Raw genomic sequence first — 23,381 nt, 5'->3', positions numbered from 1 at the left:
TTTCTGTAATCTGCGTGTGGTATTTCTGACTTAGGAAAGGCTAAGCCATTTCCTAGCTGTCTCTGCCCGCCAGCTACCTTAACACCTTCTTGCCCAGTCTCTGCCTGGCAATTCTTTTCTAACCCAGCTTATTTCAGTAGGACTGGGTGTGGTGAGTGGAGTTTGTGGAGTTCCCACAAAGAACTCCAGTATTTTTGCATGCCTTTCTTGGTATTCGTCACACAACTGACTTGTCTACTATAAACAGAAAAGCCACATGCAAGCTGTCATTGATCACCATCCCTGGAAGTGTTCAAAAACCATAAAAATATAGCGCTTGAGGACATGGTTTAGTGGTGAACATGGCCGATAGTTCAATTTGGTGATCCTAGAGGTCTTTCCCATAATGATTCTATGGTTCTGTGAAATGATGGGCACTGTGGTATGGACCATATTCTAAACCCATTTGGGAGTGCAGTTCTAGCCTCAAAGGAGTATCTTTAAGCATCATAGTTCGTAGCTATCTCTCACCATGGTATCCTGGCACTGTGTTTACAAAACTACAAACAATGAAGTACAAAAAAATCCTTCTCTGCCAGTGAAGAGGTGGAAGTGTTTTACTAATGTCTATGAGAAAAGCATCGATGAAGAAATAGGTCTTTTAGCTAATCTGATGGTGGCAACAACATGGGTGTTGCTAGGGGTTGTGGTGGTGATTGAGGGCCCACCCTGGACTAATAACCTTTGATAGTAATTCCTATAGAAAAAAACACATTACTTTGCCAAACACATACTGTATGTCCCCCTGCTCACCTGCAGAAAGCTCATCCAGAGTGCTGAGTGAGTTGTTGAGAGTGAGTTGTCTCTTCTCCTTGTACCTGCCAAACCTTTTGTGACTGACTGCAGTTGCTGAAATAACTGTCTGGTCAAAAAGCAGATGCTCCTTGGGAAAGGATAAGCTTAACTTAGTGTATGAATACCTTTGATTAATACTAAAACCTGTTCTTGGATGCCCTTGAGAGCAGGGGACCAGCACAGGCTGAAATGCTGTGGTGAGATGCAGCACACGGGTGTTTGATTGACCCACGGTGAGAATGAAACCAGGCACTGAGCCCAGTTTCTTGTGAGCTCTTTGCTCAGATGGGCAAGGCAAATTATGCTCACCTGGAGTCAAGGTGGGGACACCAAGTCTTTTTGTTTCCTTTCTGGGAACTGGAAATGGTCCCACCTTGCTCAAGACATCACTGCAATAGGATTCCTGCCCTCAAATGGTTAAGTGCTGATGCTTGTCTGAGTTATTTCCTGCTTCTTGGGAATGTGTTAAGCACTAAATGATGCATGAGCACCTTGGAGGGAGGTGTTACATTCTGTATGAAACTGTACACAGAATATTTATTTTTCACTGATGATTTTATTCTGGTTCCAGGATAACTTGACATACTAAGCAGGCCCTTGCCTGAAGCAAGGCAGTAATTTGTGTTCCTCTAAACAAACACGTCCTCTAATTACTGTTTTAAAGGTGGTATCACATAGGAAGAAGCAATAGAAAATAATTTTATAGGGTGGGACACATGTTAAACTGGCATTGGCATGAAAAAAATGTCCTGAAATTGTAACAACTTGTCTTTATGCTTGGCATGCTGCTTTGCTTGCCTTGAATTTAGTAAGACCTTGGGTGTGATATTTCCTAGGAAAGATACTCATCTCAGGAATCAGTGTCTGCCCAATTTGCAAAAACAGTGTTTTGCTCATCAGTTGGCCTCTGCTTTATGATTTTTGCTTTTATTATTTCCTTTTTCCCATGCATATTTTAACAGGTGAGTACTTGTAATGTCATCTGGGGTTTGAATAGGGCTCTCCTGTCAAGGTAAAGACAGGAGACACTACAGCCTAAATTGGAGCATCCCATCTCTGCAGGCGGGATTGTAACACTCCCCTGACAGCCACACACGAGGTACAGAGGGAGTTCCAGATCAGGCAGTCATTAGAGTTTTATCTTGAGGGATGTGCAATCAAGACAAGCCAAAATCTCTTTGTAATTTAGATTGCAGTCAGCTTTAATTACGAAGCCAAACTTCTAATCCTCTATCCTTCCACTGGTCACAGCATCCAAAATTTAATTGGCCTCAAAGATGACATATTTATTTTCAAATAGGCTGTTTTGATTTCTGTAGTGTGAGGTGGAAGTGAAGCCAGTCTGCTTTCAGTGGCAGACCATTAGACGAGTTGGCACTTGCTAAACACTTGTGTGTGTTCTGAAGCTGCCCTCCCCTACCTTTACCATGCCACCAGTGCTGAGTGAGTTACAGCCCCTGGGCAACAGCGTTCTCTGCTCTTCTCTGTGGGGATGATAACAGCAGCAGCTTCAATTTGAGCTCACTTTTTCACTCCATGTGTTGACTAGTTGAGTTAGAAGATCTCCCATTCAGCGTGTTTGAGACTGTGATTATAATTACTCTGAATTATTTATTAAATGTCTCTTAAGAATTTCCAAAATGCTCTTTATGCATTCATTTTTTTAAAAAAATCTGAAACAATTTAGTCAAAAGTTGGCTATATAATTAAATGAAATTTCCTTCTAGTTATCTAGATTAAGGCTGTTTTCCTTCTATTTGTATGGACCTTTTCAGTCACTTCTGTTATGCATGTTGTGTACATAAACCCCTCCTCCTCACACTCCAAGAGGAAAATGACCTGCTTGGAGAAAGCAACCATTAGACAGCATCCCAACATGCAAGATCTCCACAGTCCATACTAATGACAGAGAGAGAATAAAGATTTCATTTGAAGTCCATCTCATCAGATTTGTTCTTCCATGTTTTAACAAAACATGTGGAATGTTACCGCTGACTGCAGCCACAACATCCTGGCAGCACATCCAGGAATGGGCCAAACATAGCAACACTTGAGGTACCAACCTGGAGAGACACCCAGCAAAGAGCACAAGAATGTAAAGAGCAGAGAAGTTGTGGGAAAAGGCCATTTTCAGCTATATTGCACAGTATGGATCAGTACAGATCGCCACCAGAAACCTGTTAACATTTCAGAAAACAAACATTGTTTAAACCATTTCCTTCCATTAGAATTCAGTCAGAGGCTTCTTTGTTCAGGGCTTTCCAAGCTGATTATTTATTCTTCATCTGAAAATATTTTGATTTCCTCAGAGGAAACTGCAGCATGCTTTGGCGAGCAGTAGCTTGAGTTTGCACAGTACAAGATTGCTGCAATAATGGCAATAAATGGTGACTTTCACAAATGCTCTTTCCCTTTTCTAAGTGGGATTGCTTGTGATAGGGCAGGAATTGTATGCAGGCGGAGCTGTTGTTTGTATGAATGTCATGCCCAGCTGAGTTTACATATTTGATATGATCCTGCCTGACTCCAAGGAGATAAATTAAATTAAGTTCTCAGAAGGGAAGTAATTAGACCATGAAACAATGGCAAAGATAAGGCACTATGGGAGAAAATGTCCTCGAATAAACAAGGAGTAGAGGGGGCTCTTAGTGGAGAAATACACATTTCCTCAGCTCTCAGTAGACTGGCAAAGCTAAGATTTCTCAAAATTAAAAGCAGTACCAAAGGGGCTGCTACAGATCTGATACCCCTGGTTTTGGGGTGAGAATGGGATAGGTGGGGAATGGTGCTGTGAAGGAATCTCCATCAGAAGCAGGTGCTGGGAGGAAGGCTTTCAAGCTGGGTGGGCTCCAGGTTTCAGCTTGTTCTCTTGTTTGTCATAGAGCTATTGAGAAATAAGGAGTATTTCCCACACTTAGTGTCTACAGGAAAAAAAAAAATAAAGCTGAGAGGTGCCAGAAGTGGAAGACCATTTGTGTGAAGGTGTCAGGAAAACAAGGAATCTGCATGCTGGAGCTATGGGGCAAGAGGGTTTGGCCAAGAGCCTTCAGCCTAGAGAGCGGTGGGAGAAGTGGAAGAGCTGTTTGGCAAAATGTGCTGGTTGTTGACATAAATTTATTTCTTCTAAAGTAGAGCAGATTCCCAGGCCTGAAATCTGCCTTTGTGGTCACTGAGACAACAGATTTTTTATTATTTTTGCTGACCTTTAGTTAAACAAATAATAAATGTTACCACAAAGAAGTACTGTATCACCTTCCTTTTAAATGATCTTACAATACCTCGTTTCAAGAATTGGGCTCTGAAAATCTTCCTAGTTGCAGTAGTTTTACATTTGTTTATTTTTTTTTTTTTTTGCTTCACTAAGGTTATTTCTGAAATAAAATCTAACTGGATATAACCAGCAATTAGATTGAGCAGCTTGCAGACAGTGACAATGGGATCCTTAAAGTCGTTTTTTTTTATGTGGATCAGCCAGAAGACCTGGAAGCTTCTGATTATGAGAAATAAAGGCATATTTTCTGTTAAAATGTCTTAAAATAGTTGTTGTACCATCTTATCAGGTTTATGTGAGCAATGGATCCCTACAAAGGACGATATTGCTTGGTTTTTCACTGGATGAAAGATGGTATCACCATTGGCACTACACATGGGAGGGATCTTCTTTATCTAACAGTGTACTTAATCATACTGAATCCTTAGAAATTATTTAAAATATGCTTTAGTATTAAAAAATGCATTGATATTGTAAAATTTGTAACAGTCAAGGCATTTCAAGGTCATTCACCTGGACATCATGGGTTTCTGTGGTAGAAACCCATGAATATTTGACCAATAAAGTCAGGCTGTGAGATTTCTTGAGATGGGAGCAGATGGTCCTGCTGAGGGACAGGGAAATAAACCTTTCTTCATCAGCTCTGGATCATGATTTGAAGCTCAGTGAGTATAATGGCCTCTTGATTTCAGCTGCTGGCCTCACGCCCTGCTGTGGATGGACATTTCATCTTTAACACCACTCAGCCTGTTTATAAAATGATGAAAAGTAAATCCTGTTTGGAATGGAGGATTAATGTAGTCAAGGGACTGCCATGAGAAGAGAGGGTGTGCACAAATCTGTCTTGTTTCACACTGCAAACCATCACCAAAATGTCTGAGTAATGCACCAACTGGATGAGGGATTGCCAGTTTCTGGCAAATTCAACAGAGGTGTTAATCACTTTGCTTTTGGGGTTATAAAACACAGATCACACACATACCTGCTTGAAGTTTGGTAGCTAATTTTAGATTTCTCTGTTTGAAATTTCTTTCTAGTATTTTTGTGGGTAACCTGGGCAAACAGGGAGATGTCTTAGTCCTGAAAGAGGTTAGCATTATTTGATGGAGAGTTGTGTTATAGCTTTTTTCTGACCATCTTTAGAAATGCTTTTCATAGCTGACATCCTCAGCAGACATGCATCCAGACGAAATCTAGAACTAGGAAGGATCTTGCACAGAGGGTGGATTCATCCTGGGAGGCAGCTAACAGTAATTTCAGAAGACAGATCCCTTCCCCAGGGTTTCTGCAAGATGGGGAGGTTTTCAAAAGGAGCTGTGCTCTTGGTCTGCTGGGTCAGCACATCCTCAGGTTGCTCTGTTCCCAGCTGGCAAATCCCTCTCAGTCGGTGCTGAGAGAGAGAGGTCTCAGTCCTTTCTCAGGCTGAGGGCCCTTCCCTGGGTGATTTTTTCCACTTTCAAGGGCCACTTTTACTTTAATCTACTGAAAGTTGAGTTCCTTTGGGCTATTAGACATTTTTGTTCTTCCTCCGAAGAGGACAGTTATTTTGACCAAAAAAAAAAAAAAAAAATAAAGAGAGATGGAAGTTGTTTATCTGCAGAGCTCTTTGGCCAAGTCCCACCTTCAAATTGTAGAATTGTTATTTGGAAGGAAAAGGAAACCCTGAGAGCCAGGTTAGGATTGCTTTCATGGGTTCCAAGACCTGAGGAAATGATCTGCAGAGTGAGCTGAGAGCAGCACCTCCAGAAAGTCAGAACATTGGATGGAATATGCACAGAAATGGGCAAAGGTAGTGCTGGAGCTCCTGTCCCACTCTGGAGCTGAGAGATCTACCTCTGGGCACTTCATCCTTGTCCTTGCTGGAGGTGGCTGCCAGCTGAGAGGGGCTTCCTGCTTGTGGCTGTGCCCTCCCTTCCTTCTGAGACTCCTGGCAGCTCACAGGTCCCATTAACTGCTGCCTTTGCTGCTGCCACCAGGCTACAGAGACTCCTGGTCTGAGGGCTTGTCCCCCCTTCCTAGTGACAGTGCCACCAGCAGTGCAGGATTCAAGGGTCAGGAGGAGCAATAGATAAGATGAGAATAGGCTAAGAAGGTCCTTAAAACCACTCATGAAAGTATCATGTCCAGAGAATAGGCAGTGAATAAATAGTGCATAGATGTGGCCAGTCAAAAACACAGACCGGGAGATGTGCTCTACAGTGTGAGGGAATGAAAAAAGCCAGAGAGGAAGAGATTGCAGTCACTGAAATTGCATGTTTGTGACTCTTCCCTTCTCTTTATTTTCTTCCTGACTGCTCCCCTGAGCAGGGTCCCACAGACAGCACAAATGGAGACACAGGTCTTTGTAAACTGTGACCTGCTGTCACTGCACAGCATGGCTGGTGCAAGCAGCAGCCACAGAGATGACAGCTGGCATGGGGAGGAAAAGAGCTTCCCACCTTCAGGTGGGCTTCTGACAAAGAGTAAATGGATGGTGGGGGGAAAGCAGCTCAAAGCAGAGGAGAAAATAAGACACAGAAACAAAACCAGAAATGCAGACAAAGCAGGAGACACTGAGTAACAATTAGGCTAATGTGAGATTAAGTGTTTTAACTGTTCACACTGTGTGATTAAGTACTGTGAGATGTGATAACTCTTGTTATCTACTCAGGAGTGTGTTTATGTCTGTCAAAAGCAAAATGACATTTTAGAAACAGAGGCTCACCTGCCCCACCTGTATCTGGTATGGAGTTTGCAAAGCTCAGCTCAACAGTCTGTTAATCCAAATGTTAACAGTGAATTGTGTCTGAGCTGAGCACATGTGTGACTGATGCAATATGAACTGCTCAGATTTTGTACATTGGATTTCAACCAGTGGGACTTGCCTGGTATTACAGGCCTGGTTTGAGGCCACTGAAACCTGCCTGCCCCTTGGGGAATCTGCTTGACTCATTCATTATGGTGTCACCAGAACCAGCTCAGAGCTCTGACACCAGCATTGTGTGGTCCAGCTCAGGTGTGAATAAAGACATGAGGTTTGATTATTTTATCCTCTAAATATCTGCAGTTTTGTGTCTTTGGAGTAAAAACTGACACTTTCCTGCCTATTCCAATGACTTCTTCCACTTGGTTATAGCTTTCAGAAAGACAAAAAAGGCGTCAGAGGGACATTCCTTGGTGTCTGGTGCCTCTGAAGATTTCTGGCTGGTTTCTTGGCAGTAAGTTTGCACTTCTCAATGTGCCCATTAGTTGGCATGAAGCCACACACGGAAGCCCAAATGTATTTTGGGCATATGGATTCATGTTTATTTTCCCCTAAACATTTCCAGAGTATTTTTACCAGTGTTTGCTGGTAGCTGGTGCCAGCCTGAGCATGTTTCCAGGCTAATTCCAGCCCCCTTGGAAATCCTCAAAACTTCTTAAACAAATTCCATTGGCTTTGCAAACTGCAGTTTTTGTTCCTAGGTCAAAGGTGGATTTTTTTTAAATGTGTAAACAGCATTTCCAGTCATACTTCAGAGCTATGTGAGTAAGGAGAAATGTACATTTTTCTGTGTGCTTGGTTTGAAGTTCATGATTTCATAATGAAAAATGGCTGAAGTTAGAAGGTTAATGGAAACTCAGAGCCATAGCATTAGCTCAGCAGGTAGCTTCCTCCCTCTTATTGTCCTGTTGAGAGCACACAAATGCCCTCCTGGCTGGAGGAAATAATTATTTGCATCAAATTTGTTGTTATTTTAAAATCCCACCAGAACACCGAGTAACCTGATAATGCAGTAATTCACAAGTTGAAGTATAACTAGATGGATAGAGCAATACAACAGGGCAAAAAGACTAGGACAGGATGCTGGTCAGGTTGGTACTCTGATGCAGTTTGGATTTGAACTTCAAGGGTCACTGTGCAGGAGAGTGTGACACATAAGACACATAATTGATAAGGACCTGGGCAATTCTAGGCTTTAAGCTAAAGCACAAATTAGGAATTGTATAGGAACATCTGTGCCTGCATTTGTGTTGCATTCGGAATTGAGACATTCTGTAAATTTTATTCCAAATCCAGCTCTTGAGAAATCACCAGATCACAGATGATAAGACCCATGAGAATGTGTACATTCATCTAGAAATGAACTTCTAACCTCATCAGTTTGTGATGCTAATCACATCACCAACTACTTTCCCAGCATTTTCTATTTGTTGTGCTCAGCATCTATGAAGCACTGATACACTTGCAATTTGTGACAAGGCATTGGATTTATTGATGCCACATAAAGCTGAGGTTGTGATAAAAAAGAAAAGGCTGATGACTGTTTCATGATGTATCATAAATGACTGCATCACTCCAATTAAGCAGACAATAGGCAGGAGTGAATGCTATAAAATCACACCCATTGCTTTGTAACTATTTTTTTTTTTTTTTCTGGGAGAAGCCAGGCATTTAATCACCTCAAAGGCTGAGCTGGACAATACCTTCTCCCCACATACATGCTCCACCCAGATCAAAACTGTGAAACAAAATGTACTTGGTGTCCTAGGAGTCTTCCAGCCTCATCCTGACAAGCTCTGTTGGCAGATGCTCTTTAAGCAGGATACAGCTTTCATTTATTAATTCAGCTTTATTCATGGGGAGCAGCACAGCTTTTAGCACAGCAGAGAAGGGGATGTTACCAGAATGTCCTGTGTCCATCAACAGCAAGGCTGCATTTAATACCATTTATTTTAGCCTTCATCTAATAGCTACCTTTCATTCTAAATACCTTGAATTAATTGGATGTATTGCTTAGGAAAAAATGAGTCACCACGTGTGACTTGTATGTGTGACTTGGCTGCATAAAATATTAGAAATCTATAGAATTGTAGTTTATAAGCCAGTTGGTTAGAAAACATTTTCCTGAATGCCATGAAACAACCCACTTTTTCATACTGATTTCTTCTTAATGGCATGAATGAAAACAAGGAATTGGCAAAGACAAATTTTGTTATCAATGTCCTTTGAAGTACATTTATTAATTCCTGCTTTCAAAGTATTTTTATTCCCATTTCTGCTTCATGATGACTTGCAAAAAGTCAGTGGGCAGTGGTAAAACCTAGCTAGAATAATGGAAAAATAACCACATGTCATTGCAATATTGCTCTTTAGCCCTACTGTTCCCACAGCTAGACATGCATTTATTTTACATGAAGGATTTGCTGTCTTTTAACACTAATTGCTGCTTATGACATTAATATTGTGCTTGTTGCTGTCTGAAATATTGGTGTTGTTAACCTCCAAGCTCTGTTGCAGGACAGTGCCACAGTGACATATTTTAAAAACATAAATTCTTTCTGCAGTGGTTATTAGGGATTCAAAACTCTGGAAAGAATCCAATCTTCCAGCCCTTCAGAGCTTATATCACCTTTAAAAATCTTTTAGATATATATTTTTAATATATTTAGCTGTCTGAAGACACCCTGGAGGAAGTTTGAAAGCACTTTGATGCTTAGTTACTGTAGGAAGCTACTTGCATCATATCGTACCTAATAATCTTTAGAAGTCTGGTCCTTGGCTACTGAGTGAGTGTTTTTTTAAATTATATTTACATGCCATAAGAAAAGAGGGAACTGCAACTTATAGTCTGCTTTTCTGGGCAAGTGGCTGCAAGTATAGAGCCGGTTCCTGGTTTAAACTCCTCTGTTACCTCTCCAAAGGCACTCTGGGGATGGTTGTGAATCCAGGTTTCTCTCTCCTAAAAATAGAAATCTATACATAGGGTCCCTGTGCTCCACGCTGATACATGTAGCAGGAATAAATGAACTTCACTATTTAATTTTTAATTAGAACCCCTGTATGATATCCTTTGTAAAACTGGGGAGATTAAGTTCCTCAAACTTATTCTCACCTGGTTAAAAACCAATTAGCTGTTATACACAAGCAAAATGCGTCCTTATTAACACAGATTTCTACTAATTATATTGTTCTGGTTAAATGACTTTCCTGCCACTTGATGTATTGAGTTCAAGTCTACTTTGGACTCTATAGTGATGCTGCCAATATGTGAATCCAGCCAAGTGAGGCCTCCAGCAGCCTTGCCTGATTAAAGATTCCAAGATTTGGCCCAGCTGAATTGTTCTGTTATTAATTCTGCCCATTGCTAGAAGGGCTTTTTCCTATTCTCTCCCACTGCTACTTTCCTGAAGACCACATGCAAAACAAACCAAATAGCAGTGGAAGTGGAAGATTTTTTTCTTTGTCCCTAGGATCTGGGAAGATTGAAAATAAACCAGCCTTGAAGATCAGTAGCCTTCAGTCTGGCTTTGAAATGGCAGGCTCAGTTACGGAGCTGGAGCCCTGTGCCCTCTGTCATTTACCAGCTCTGCAGTGGAGCTGTGCTGACACTTCCAGGAGTCCCACTGCTTTCACACAAGTGTCAGGAGATGTGGACCTGCCTTTCAGTTTGGCTTTCCACACTCTGTGATTGAGGACAGGAGCTCATAATGAACGTGGAGTGGCAAGGTCTGTCCTCTGAGATCAATCCCCCGCTCTGCAGAGCTCCCCCACTTTAATGGTGCAGGGTGTTTGTGACTCACCCAAGGGCTATTGGCACTTCCCACAGGCAACTGGGGGAGCAGTCTTCTGTGTAGGAGTGTCCTAATACAGTGATGATGAAATGTGGAAACCTGCCTAGCCTCTTACTTATCCTCCTGTCTCAATAAATAGAATAAATTGGCTTCCCAGTAGCCTGGTGGGAAGGAGGGCGTTTTCTGACAGGTTGCTGCTGCTGAGTTTGTCATGTGGCTTGTCCCAGCAGACTGAGTACTTGAGTCAGAGCCACTGCCTGCATGCCAGCAGGATTGCCCAGGAGCCCCAGGAGAGCTGTTCTCCAGCATCCCAGTCTGCCAGGCTTCCCTGCTCCCTGCACGGGTGGCCCTGGGCCAGCCAGGGGGGCAGGGTGCAGGCAAGCACTGCTCATGCACAGTGGCCCCAGTGACACCAAGACCTCATCAAAACCCAAACTCACACCTGCTAGGGGAGGCAAAGTGACTATTACTGTACCCCCTGCACACACAGGGTCTCTGACCCATTTTGGAGGGCATTTGCAGGAGACACCTGCAGCTGGGCAAGTGTGACACTGTTGGCCACTGGCATGGCACTGAGGATCTGTAATCTGCTTTAATTGTCACATGCACACCCAGTCTGATGAGTCTCAATCAAAGCTTGTGATTTTCTAGGCTGCCCAGCAACAATCAGCAGAGATGAGCACACAGAGGACGACTCAGCTTCATTGAGGAACAAGAAATTTATGTTCAGGATGTCATTTGTGCTTGGTTGCTCGTTTTCTTTTCTGCTTCTCTTGTGGAGAAAATGTGGTTTTGAGGCATAAACCTCTTTGGATGTGACTGTAGAGCATAGCCCTGCTTCCTTCTGTGAGACAAAGTGTCTTTTTGGTTTTCTGGGTACATAAACCATCTCTGCCTTTGTGCTGTTACTTGTCCTGGAGCAGTTCAGCTCCACCTCACCCATATATATTAGCTTCTATTGTAACCCAGCAGATAAAGATGCTGTAAAAGTCACAGCTGGGAGTCCCAGCTCTGTCACATCTGGGTGACAGCTACATTTGGTCCCCATATGGTGGAATAAAATACCTGGCTTTGTTATATCTTTCAACTGTGTGCTTGTCTGAATAGGCATTTTTCCATGCTTCTGTGTAACTCACCTATGCAGGTGAGTGGGTGTTACAGCATTCACCCTTCATTAGTATGTAATCAAACCAGTGGAGGAGATAACAGTAGACAACAACACCCCTGTGTCTGTGTCAAATGGGTATTTCACGGGTGGCAGGGCTTTCTGTTCAGAGGTGGAGTGTCTCTGCCAGGTTTCAGCTAGAACTGAGAGGATGTGCACACCCTGCACTCATCTGAGAGCCAGGGGGCCACACAGTGTCACACCAGTTATTCAGCTCTTCATTCACTGGAAACCAAGAAGATCTTCTCATTTTGTGAGGCAATATACAAGGATAGTTGCTCTGACTGCAGCCAGATCACCCTCCCAAGAGTGTCAGTCTTCCTGCTTTTCATGGGTTTTGCAAGCAGAATGTGCTTTCATGGTTGTGAAACACCTCCAGAGCAGCCCACCTCAGCCCAGGAGTGCTCACCTTTAGCTGCACGTGGCTCCTCAGTCTCCCAGGCAAGGGAGTGGGAATCATCCCAATTACTGGCTGCACATGTAAATCCACAGTCCTCCACACTGCAAAAACATTAAAATTAAAGCATGGTACACTGTTTTTGTCTGAGATAAATCCTTGCAGATACTGCTTTTATAGTTTTCACCTTTAATGATTAATTAATCATTAAGATTTGTTTTGATGTGTTTCACATTAAACAGCCTGGAGGCTTCTGCTCAAGCTTTGCAAGCCTTTTTGATTGCTGCCAGTTGGGATTCACCAATTGGAAACTCATTCTCATGGTTTGTCTGCTTCTTGTGGAAGTCAGGGATATTCCTGAAATGGCACTGACACGGGGATATTGCTGTTGCCTTGAATGGGCTGCCAGATTGGCAGGAATACAAGAATTCCAAAAGTTTTTTTTGGACCTAGTCTTCACACTAGAGTTGCAAGTTTTAGTAATAGGAGACCCAGACCTTGAATTTCTTTCCCTTGAATGGCTGCTGAGCAGCATTCACCTGAAAATTCTTGAGACAAGTGAGCACAAGGTCAGCACCTAACTCCAGGTGTGTGTGATGCAGGAATCACTCATGGTTATCCTCAAGGTACCTAAATTAATTTGCTATGTTCCTGGGAGGGTATAAAGTTCCACCAGTGCCTGGTGAAAACCTATGAATCTGTGCTGAAAATGTTCAGCTTTTGTCTGAGCTCTCTTGTGACCTCACTAGGAAGCATAACTTGAGATAGGGCAGGGATCAGAAATGTCAGGGCGTTGTGGATAGGTTTTGTCACAGCCAGTTAGTGCTACGGTTGAATAACTACAGAGCTCAGGTTTCCACCCGTGGAATGTCTCCATCTTGACTTTATCACTGCAAAATCTCATGGGAACATTTTATGCATGTGGTACATCAGGCTGGGATTTGCTATAGAAGAATGCAGTGCTAGGGAAGAAAGACCATGGAAATGGATGGAAATACTTCTGGGTCATCACTCCTGAGAAACAGGAGACTATAGAGGTGATGGGTAGGATCTGGAAAATTAAATGGAGAGATGTCAAGTTGTATAATCATGAGACAATCCTGCTAGGACGCTGGATCAGGACCAATCCCATCCTGGCCCCCTGCTTTGCATACAGAATATTACATGCCTAATTGAAGTGTTAAAGTGTGAAAAAACTATACTGGAAACTATGTTAATTTCAAAATCATCACTGTCTTCTAAGGCTAATGGAAGTAGGTCTTTTGGTGGCCACATCTCTTCTGAATTTTGACTGTTCCTACTTCCTTGAGGCACCTGCTCTGAGCCACTTACTGCTTGCTACCAACACTGGAGCTTTTTGTCACCATCTCCTCTTCAGTCATAGCTGAGGAAAGGTTATGAAGTGACTCATCCCTCATGTTTACCTTTCTGTACCATCTTCTAGGGCATCCAGGGTCTTTCTCTTCTGTCTGGTTTCCCAAAGCAGACCAGATTAACCTGACAGAAGTGTAGAGATCTTAAAAATATTAGTGAAGACATCAATTTCCTTGCTGTGTTGTGAGCAGTCTGTGTTTTGAAGCCCCCGTGTGACCCCAAAGTTTAACTCCTTGTCCTTCCAGCCACAGAGATTTAACTAATTTGGCCAGGCAGTCAGCATATGGACACTGAACCATCTGGCTTTGAGCTGGAATTAGCTGTCCCTTGCCCAATTGTTAGATCAAGCAAGGCAAGATGTGAATGTGGTGGGAACAAAAGGTATCACAATGGTAGGAGATCACAGGAGGTCAAAAAACACTGTCTGGTATGGGGACATAGCACAATTTCTAAGTTACAGGTCATAAAAATTAACTCTGTTTTATTTTTAATGCAAGGGAATATTCAGTACTGAATTCAATAATCCTCCTCCAGTGCTTTCCAATAGGCAAATTAGGGATATAACTTCAAAAAACAGCTGCAATATAAGTGTAGTGGGAGAGTAAAAACAGATGTTTTGGATTTGCAAACTCTGTAGAGCCACCTTTGCTGTGCAACTGACATCTGCCTGGTTTTGTTCTGCTCTGTGTCTGAGCTGAGGATTCTCTAAGTTTTGCATTATTTGCATGTGTGCTTGTGAGTGAGAGAGGGGGAGACTGCTGCCCTGAGATGGTGGGGACCAAAGCCACGGAAGCTGTCACCACTGCTGGACCACGTTCTTGTTGGCTGTGGTGGGAGGACATTGTGAGGGATATGAAGTAGGAGAAATTAATATCAGAGTCATTAAACCTTCCACCTTTCTTCTGAAGCTGTCTCCAGGGGTGCCCATTTCAGGGAAGGTGGTTGACTTGGTGCCATCAATCTGGTAACCTCTCACAATGTGCACCCTTGAAAATCAACCAGACATGTATGAGTGAGGCAGCACACTGTCCTCCCTCCTTTCATACCCCAAACATCAGCAGTAGTGTGGCCAGCAGGAGCAGGGCAGTGGCTGTCCCTCTGCACTGGTGAGGCTGCACCTCCAATCCTGGTGTCAGTTTTGGGGCCCTCATTGAGGAATGGCACTGAGGTAAGGCAGTGCAAGTCCCACACACAGCATCAGTATCGGAATGTTTTTTGGGAGCAGCAATGGTGGGCAGAGCTCTGCTGCAGCCAGCCAGCCATTTCCAGGACAGCCACCAATTTCCTTCCCCATACCAGCCCCTGCCATTGCACTCTGCCCTGTTGCCCTCTTGGCAGAATTGCCAGTTTCTCCTTGAGATCAGGCTGCCTTGTTCCCATGTATCCCCACATCTTCTGAGCCATCATGAAGATTTTTTGGTAGTTTTCTTTCAAGTGGAACGCAATCTGATCTGATCACTCCCTGTGAACATGTGTGAGACTATCCTACTATCTGTTGAAATTATTGACTCATTTCAAACAAATGAGACAGCTGAGCAGAGGTAAGTTTGCAGTGCCCTCCATTGCAGAAGCTGTGATTTAAACACTTCCCTTGGCCAACTGGAGAACTCGTCAACCCTCATGCTGCTGGAAAAACTCTCTCTGGGGTACGTGTGGGAATAACAGAACATTGATTCTCCAAGACATTTGGTTACTCAAAGCCACAAATCCTTGCAGACTCACGCTTTGTTAGTTCTGGCTTTTGCAAAATTATTCCTGCTTTCTTGTGGCATTTTACCCATGACACGTGCTTCTCGTGGAGGTGCAGCATTAAATGTCACGTCTTGCAAATGTAACACTGACTTGGAAAGAGTTGTTGTGGGGGGACCTGCTCTACTTAAGCAGATCTCGTGTTTGCCCAAGGTTTTTGTACTATATTCTTCTAACTGATCCTGGTTTTCGGTGTTAAATATGATAGATATTAATGTAAGTGATTCTATCGTATTTTGTAGCTGGGTGTTTCACATGCTCTCCTGGCAGATCAGCAGCCAAAGCAACAGCAGAATCTGGGTTCTCTGCTTTTATCTATGCAGAATGCAGCCCTTCTAATTAATGATCCATGGCAGCACATAGCAGGTTTAATGCCAGCTCTTTGGCCTCTGCGATGGTCAGGAGCCAGCAGAGATGTACAGAAAGCTCAGCCATTAAAGGATTTGGTTTCCCTTATTGTACATCAACTTCCAAATTTTAAGCCCCTGCTTTTTAAAAGCAATCTCCTGCCAAAGCCCATTGAATATATTGCTTTTTAGATACTTTTGTGGCAAACACTGAAGTGAGTACTGTCCATTAGAGCTAGATCTGGACCTATGGGGGCTTGTGTACTTCTGGTGGAAGTGAGTAGAACATGGTGTCTCTGTGCCAGTCAGTGGCAAGGGAGGATTTTAGCATCACTGGGGTGCCATGCCATGCCATCACCACTCCAGTGCTGCAGATACTGGTGAGCAGAGCTAAATGTCACTCCTGGTCATGTCAGGTCTTGTCTCAAGGATGTGTTTCAGCCCCTTTGGAGGTGGAAGTTTCTGTGTTTTAGCAGCAGCAGTTGGAGATAAATGACAATTCCCCTATCAATGCTCTCGTGCAATGCCTCCACTGGAAGCAAAGGGGGCCAGTGTGTGTTTGGGCTCTGCTGCAGATCAAGCACTCTTTTGTCAGCCCTTGTTTGCACAGCTGCCATGCCCAGAAAACTCATTTGAAGTCCTTGGTTGCCCAGTTCAATTTGCTCCTTTAAATCTTGGCTGGCTGTGTGTTAAAATATTGCTAGATCACAACATTGCCTTCATTCATTTGTATCATTGACCTCTTTGTAAAAGCACATGGCAGAATCATAGGCTGAAAGTCTGCAGGGGAAGCTTGATAATTTTGTATGGTTGCATTGAGCCCCAAGGTTTGTGTCTGCCTGAGGCACAGCATCCAACCCAGAGCTGCTCTGAACAGGGGAAATCCATCCTTTCTTTTTCATAGTTTCATAGTTTCTTTTTTATATGAAACTTTTCAAAGTTTCTTACCATGTTTAATCCCTCTTTATGTTTGTTTGGTTTTTTTTGTTGTTTTTTTTTTTTCCCTGTATACTTAAATTCCCTTGATTCTCACTCTTAGATTTATCTTGCTCTTCTTTTTCCATGGATTGCAGCATCACATGAGAATTGTAGGGTGAAAAGCCCTGAATCTAAAAAATAATTAGCCTCTCTTTATTTGTATTTTTAATTCTAGATAACTTCTTTCTGTATAAAGGCCTCAGAATATTCCTGAAATTGAACAAAGCAGTGGAGGCTGGAGGAGGCACCTGCCCTTTGTTCCACAAATGGAGGGATTTTGGGGACACATCTGGATGTGGGAGATGCAAGCAGCATGTGGGGTTTGCCAGGATGGGGAGGAGCATCAGGAAAAATAGTAAATGTGTTGAATAGGAGGTTGAAAAAGTGGCAAGGGCAATTTTCCTTATTCACCAAATACCAATTTGCATAATGGGATCTAATTTGCTTTAAGCAAGCCCATGCTTTGATGTTCATTTTAAGGCAAACATTGTCACCCCAGCCCATGTCCATGTCCCCTGTATTACAGCCCTAATATTGCACTATCACATACCCTAAAAGCATCAATGAGCTGCTTGTGCAGAGTTAATCAGGCAGATTTATCTTTTGCAGGGTGGGAGCCACATGTTGGGAAGGGAGGAGTCTGGAGAGGGAAGACAGAAGGAAGAAAAGGTCTGCAGAGAAGTGGGGTTAAGATTTTCTCACTGAGGTAGAAAGGAGAAGGAATTAAAATAATATGGCCCCTTGATTAAGATATTACTCTGGGATTGAGGAATCTTGGCCCTCTCTGCTCCATTCTCACTTGTGATTACAGAAATACTTGTAGTTTTTCTGCACAATGGTTCCCCTTCTGTAAAATGAGAACAGCACCTTTTAGAATAATAAATCCTGTCAGGTCTTGAGTAGATCAGACAGCCCAGTGAGTATTTCTGCAGGACTGCGTGCAGGCATTTGGAGGCTTAGCAGAATGAATCCTCTGAACCTTTGAGACTTGCTTGGTGCTCCTAGAAAGGGATAAAAGTGGAGTTAATTAACCCATTCCCCAAATCCCTCCTGATCTGTGACCAGCAAGTAGCTGCCACTTCACAGTTCTTTCCTTGGCTCTCGATGTACCCAAGCATCCCTGCAAACCAGAGTGAGTGGCTGCTGTTCCTCAGGTCTGGCACTGCTGATCTGCTTGCACAGAAATGGGACAGATTTGCTCCATCCCCATTGGGCTTTGTGGTACCAATGAAACATTATGATGATGCCACACCTGCTTGCCCAAACCCCAGGGTGTTATTGAAATGAATATTGCTCATCCTTGAAGGATTAATTGTTGTGTATCAGGGTTGTAAGTGATTGCATGCTCATGCTTTAAAAGGAAAAAAGGAGCACATGGATTTCTGTGTGAATTTCTGGAGTGAGTGGCAGAGGAGCTGATGCTGGCAACAGTGATCTCTGCTGGGAGCCCCATGGCTGCTCTGGTCCAGCTCCAGCAACACAACCCCCAAATTTGTCTAAACTGTGGGCTTCACCCAAAGTAATCTCCATGTTGTTGAGTTTTTAACTTTGAATTCCATTTTCCTTTTAGTAGCTTCTCATTTTCTCTGAGTAGAGAAAAGCTGTGCAGGACAAGCTGCTTTATTTGCAGGTGTGTGATGTACACTTCCCCAGGGATATTAAACACTGCATAACACCACGACTGAGGTCTTGCTGGTCTTGGGGAGGCTGAGTCAAAGGGGTGAAAAATGCCTCCTCCCCTCTCATCATGCCCCTGGAGTGCAGCAGCCACCAGCAGTTGGGGTGGCTGGTATGTACAGACACCACCTCCCAAAGGGACATCGTGCTCCAAATGCCATCATCCCTATGAAGGATGATCCTTGTGTCCTTTGGGGGTGATTCAGCTTCTTCTTCTGCCTTCTCCCAGATTGCACTTCAAATTTGCTGTCTTCCCACATGCTCACATCCTGCCTCTGATTTCAGAGGGGGACATATGAGCTTAATACAGAGGACCCCGTGGGGGTGGGACTAAACCTTTTCTCTCCCTTCTCTGTAGAACTGAGCAGGTTTGTCCACCCTCCCTCCAGAGCACAGGGTGTGGAATCATTTGGTTTGCAAATCAGGGAGGGGAGAGGCTCTTGCAGCAGCCTGGTGCTCAGCTTTGCATCTCTGAGAGCTCTTGGGTGATCAGGTGTGTGATGGTGAGGCTGCTTTGGGGAACCTCTGAGGTCTTCCAAAATTATAAATGCAAAGCAGTAGTGTATGCATGGTGAAAACCATACCACAGACTAAACTGGAGGCTTCAAACTCTACGGCAGATTGATTGTGTTAAATAATATCATTGTGATGGCAGGAGGATCACAAAGGATCATGTCAATGTGTGTGGTGCATAAAGGAAAATGGATAAATAAATATAATGATTTTCATTAAAAATCACTAATTGCTTGAAATGTCTTTTCTAAAACACCTTCAACTAAACTAAACAAGGCAAAACTGCCCTTGTCCTAACTAACCCTTAAAGGGACCAAGCACTAGACCTGCACAACAAAATGAATGCTTCCAAACATTTGCTGAGTAAAGCAAAGTGCGTGGTTTATTGGTTTCCTGTTGCAAATATTAAGAATTTAATTTGTGATGCAATCTACCTGGAAATTTTGCTAAAGTACCATGGGATTTTCCAGCCATTTAGGTAGAGTGAAGAGCCAAGTCATGTGTTGGTTGCTCAAACATCTTGCAGTGTATTACATTTGAGTTTGCTTATTGTTGACATGAAATTTCCTTTGTGTGAAAGTCCTTGCATGAACACAGCTTTTGATGACTGATTATGGGCATAAATTCAGGTCAGTCATAATATTTCCAGTGAATTCGGAGGAAATTGAATTAGTCTGCATGTTTGTGGGAAAGATCCTGCTGGGCACAATGCACCTTCTGCTCCCCACGTCATCACACAGGTGTTAGGACACTTGTCACCATAGAGGATAAGGTCCTGACACATGATTAAACATCTTAATTAAGCTACTTGAACCTAGAAACATGTAGAGAGTTTTGCATTTGCTGACAATGCATGTTTACTTTCCTTCTGAACATACCCATCTGTTGCTTAATGAGTGGCCTCTTCTTAGAATTTTCCATCTTTCTCTTGCTCTTAAAATATTGTTTGGAACTGGTGTAATTAATGTTCTGCCCCAGGTTTGCACTGGGGTAGTCTCTGCAGGATCTGCACAAGTTAAATATATCCTTTGCAAATTATTTGTAAACATTTAAGGAACAAACCCATAGAGGCCTTGCTGAAGTAGCTAATTAGATGTGTGCTTGTAGAGATGATTTTTCTCTTTAGAGACAGTGTTTTGGCAAGTAGTTTGGTGGGAATGGTGGGGATGTAAAAAAGCCATGAAGACTCTTGGAGCTGGTGCACACAGTGCTTAATGATGCTGCAGGGAAATTCGGGCATCAAGACCAGGCTTAACATCAGAGCAGCATGAATTTGATGGGAAGGAGTGTGGGGCTGTCATATGGCTGCTGATTCCCTGTGCCAGCTTCTTCACAGGGTCAGATCCCTGCTTTCTCCCTGCCAGCCTGCACCCTGCCTCTCTCACCCCCTTGCACCCTGCAGCAAAGCTCTCCTGAGAATTCAGCCTCCAACCAACCACCTTCATTTATATAGGAACTGTGTACCTCTAATGCCTCAGATACTTAACTGTTACACATTTTGGCTTCAGAAATTATTTAAAGAAATTTTTTCTGAATAATAACTGTATTCTGGGCTGTGAAGCACTTTGGACTGTTTACTTTTGTTGAAAGGGCCCTAAAACTACAAGGATAATCTGTTTCCTATCTCTGCCTTGGGTAGGGACACCTTCCACTAGATTAGGTTGCTCAAAGCCCTGTCCAGCCTGGCTTTGAACACTTCCAGGGATGAGGCATCTGCAACTTCCTTGGGTAACTTGTGCCACTGCCTCACCACCCTCACAGTAAAGAACCTTTTCCTAGTATCTAATCCAAATCTACCCTCTTTCAGTTTTTAGCGTTCTATCACTATACATCCTTGCAAAAAGTTTATGATATTGAATAAAACACTGACAAGTATTATAGTACTAAAAAGTGCTCTATGTTTTGCAGTCATGTGAACACAAATGAAAATCACTATTTCATCCTATCTTATCTTGTATTTTTTCAGGATCAAGCATGAAAATATAGTTGCTCTGGAAGACATCTATGAGAGTCCGAACCATTTGTATCTGGTCATGCAGTTGTAAGTACTGAACCTAATGAAGCCTTTATATCAAAGTTGCCAACTCTTCTTGCTCTGGTTTTGTTCTTTAACCCAAAAAATTTGGATATGTAAGAGGTATTTTTCTCATATGCTACAGACTGCAAAATCCCTGGAGGGTGGTCAAAACCAGATCTCTAGCACATCTCTAGATGTTGTAAAATTGGGAATTAAATTGTTTTATGACTAGTCTCACCCAAATCAAACCAGAGTGGTTTTGTGAGATTGCATAAAAAAAAGAGCAGAACATACAGGGCAGGGGAATGAATTACAGCTGAGAAGAGCCAGATGTGCCATAGGGAAGCCTGGAGCATCTGACAGAGGCAGCTCTGGGGTTAAATACCTCAGGGGAAGCCCTTGGGGAAAATGCTGATCCCTTGTCTGTTAGTAGGGCCCAGGCATGCTGATGTCCTCAGAAGTTGTGCTGGCATTGTGGGGAGAATAACGTCCTGTAAATTCTTAGTGTGTTTTTTTAGCTCTACATTTCAGTTCAGAGTGCTGCAAAAGGACTTGCACAGCAACATTGGTGTTGTACAAATTCCAACAAGCCAGCTGGATTGTGGGAAGTACCAATTTTGTGATAAGTTGATTCACAAATCCTTAGTTTTGTTTAATCTCTTTAGAAAATAAATAGATATTATTCCTACTTATTCTTAGCTTGTTTAATATAGTGTAACCATTACTTTTATAAAAATCCTTGCATCCAGATATTTGGGTTAACTGAAATGTAGCTCTGTAATGAGAGATGACACTGATTATATCTTGGTATAAATTTTTACTTGCTCACTATTCAACACTTCCTAGAAAATTCTCCTTTTTGTTATAGCTGTGCTTGTAAACCCAGCCGGTTAATTTTCCAAAGGCCAAGCATTTAGCTATTCCAGGGGGACACAGGTTCACTGCTGCCCAGTGGGGTGAGATGCCCAGCTGAAGCCACAGCCAGAGCTCGTTTGGGGTGGCAGCTCCCAGCCCCAGCAAAGAGCTGTGTCTTGTGCTACAAGATAGACCAAGAGCACTGAACCAAATGCAGGGAATCATCTTTCTGCACTTTTTTGGGAAAATGCTGTGTTATCTCAAGGTGGAGAGGACAAGAACCCTTCAGGTTACTCAGGTACTCACCCTGAGTACTCAGGTTACTCCAAACCAGGTACTCACCCTCATCTCTTTGGATGTTACATGAAGGATGGTGCAACCTCTGCACTGCTTCTGAGTTTCCATCAATATTTAGGCTTGGGATCAATTGGTATCAGAGTTGGGTGGCAACACTGCAAAGTCCAGGAGGCTCAAAATCCATTTTGCTTGCCTCCTTTCATGGATTCCTGTTTGGGAGGAGGCATGTATGGATAATCTCTTGTTTCCAAGGTAACACCAATTTGTTGATACAATGGCTGTTAACCATTGCACAGCATGAAGTATCTTATCCTTTTGTTTATATTTCTGCCCTGATTATTATTAGATTCCTTGTGGGTTTTTCAGCTTCTCATTTTTGTGTATTTCTCCTAAACAATTTCTCCTAATTTTGCATGCCTTTAAAAATTGGGTTCTGTGAAGCAGAAGAGGTTCTGATCAAGCAGCTTTGAGAAAGCCACATGTAGACTGAAAAAAAAAAGAAGAAAAAAAAAAGGGGGGATAAAATCAGGGCCGTTCAAAGATCAGTGTCATGAGCACAACAAATCTCAAATCTATATGTGCTTTTCCCTGGGTCATTGCTTGCTAAGTGGTCTCTAGCTAATACTTCCCAATGATTATTTTGTGGTGTGGACAGCGTTTTCATTACCAAACTTTAGAGCACTCCTTGCTATGTTGTGGAAAGTTCACATTATAGCCCCTGAGCATCTCGCAGCACCTCTGTGGGAGAAGGTTTTTGAAGGCAGACCAAGCCTCCCTGTTTATGTTTGTCCTTGAGTGCATCTCCTTTTACATGAAAGCCATGCTTGTTAGCAGACCAGCTTGAAGGATAAATATCACACCTCATTTATTCTGTCAAAGATATGGGCAAGTAAAGGTCTCGGTGTCTGTGCTGGAGTTGGAAAGAAGGGAGGTTAAGAGGCAGCTGTCCATGTCTACTTGACACTTAATTTGTTCCTGCCAGTCCCCCCTAGGAACACTTCCCAGGATTACGTAGTTGTTGGTGAATCTGCCCTGTGTGTTTCCCAGTATGTCCATGGGGAAATAAGATCTCAGGCTTTGGTTTCACCACCTTGTTTTCACATACATTGTATACAAGCCATCACAGAACTGTTCAAACTGACACAATCCTCTCAGTGCAAGGTAGACCTAAAGTCCAGGTTGAAGACTGCTGGCTTCCACAACTCAGAATTTCATGTGCTGTCTGCAGGGCTTATACTGTTCCTTGTAAAGGGCTGGGCTATTTTTTCTTTATTTATTTTCCCAAAATGCAATCCCACATATCCTTGCGTTCCCAAGTTTGGCAAGGTTGTAGACAACTCCTTGCTGTCTTTCACTTCCAGCAGTGTAGCTCA

The 23,381-nt window shown here is 42.9% G+C and overlaps 1 protein-coding gene across 3 annotated transcripts in view; it reads left to right on the top strand.

The window, feature by feature from the left end:
- The window catches only part of CAMK1D (calcium/calmodulin dependent protein kinase ID), a 203,596-nt gene that overhangs the window by 104,564 nt on the left and 75,651 nt on the right, over window positions 1–23,381 (top strand). For all 3 annotated transcript variants that reach the window (XM_021530987.4, XM_021530986.4, XM_021530985.4), the window contains exon 3: window positions 20,806–20,880. In XM_021530987.4, coding sequence (XP_021386662.1) covers window positions 20,806–20,880 — 75 coding nt within the window. The remainder of the gene's footprint in view (window positions 1–20,805; window positions 20,881–23,381) is intronic.

This window comes from Lonchura striata, chromosome 1A (assembly GCF_050655825.1).
Source record: "Lonchura striata isolate lonStrDom1 chromosome 1A, ASM5065582v1, whole genome shotgun sequence".
Classification (NCBI taxonomy): domain Eukaryota; kingdom Metazoa; phylum Chordata; class Aves; order Passeriformes; family Estrildidae; genus Lonchura; species Lonchura striata.
Note: the sequence above shows the minus strand (reverse complement) of the source record. Positions and strands in the feature narration are given on the sequence as shown.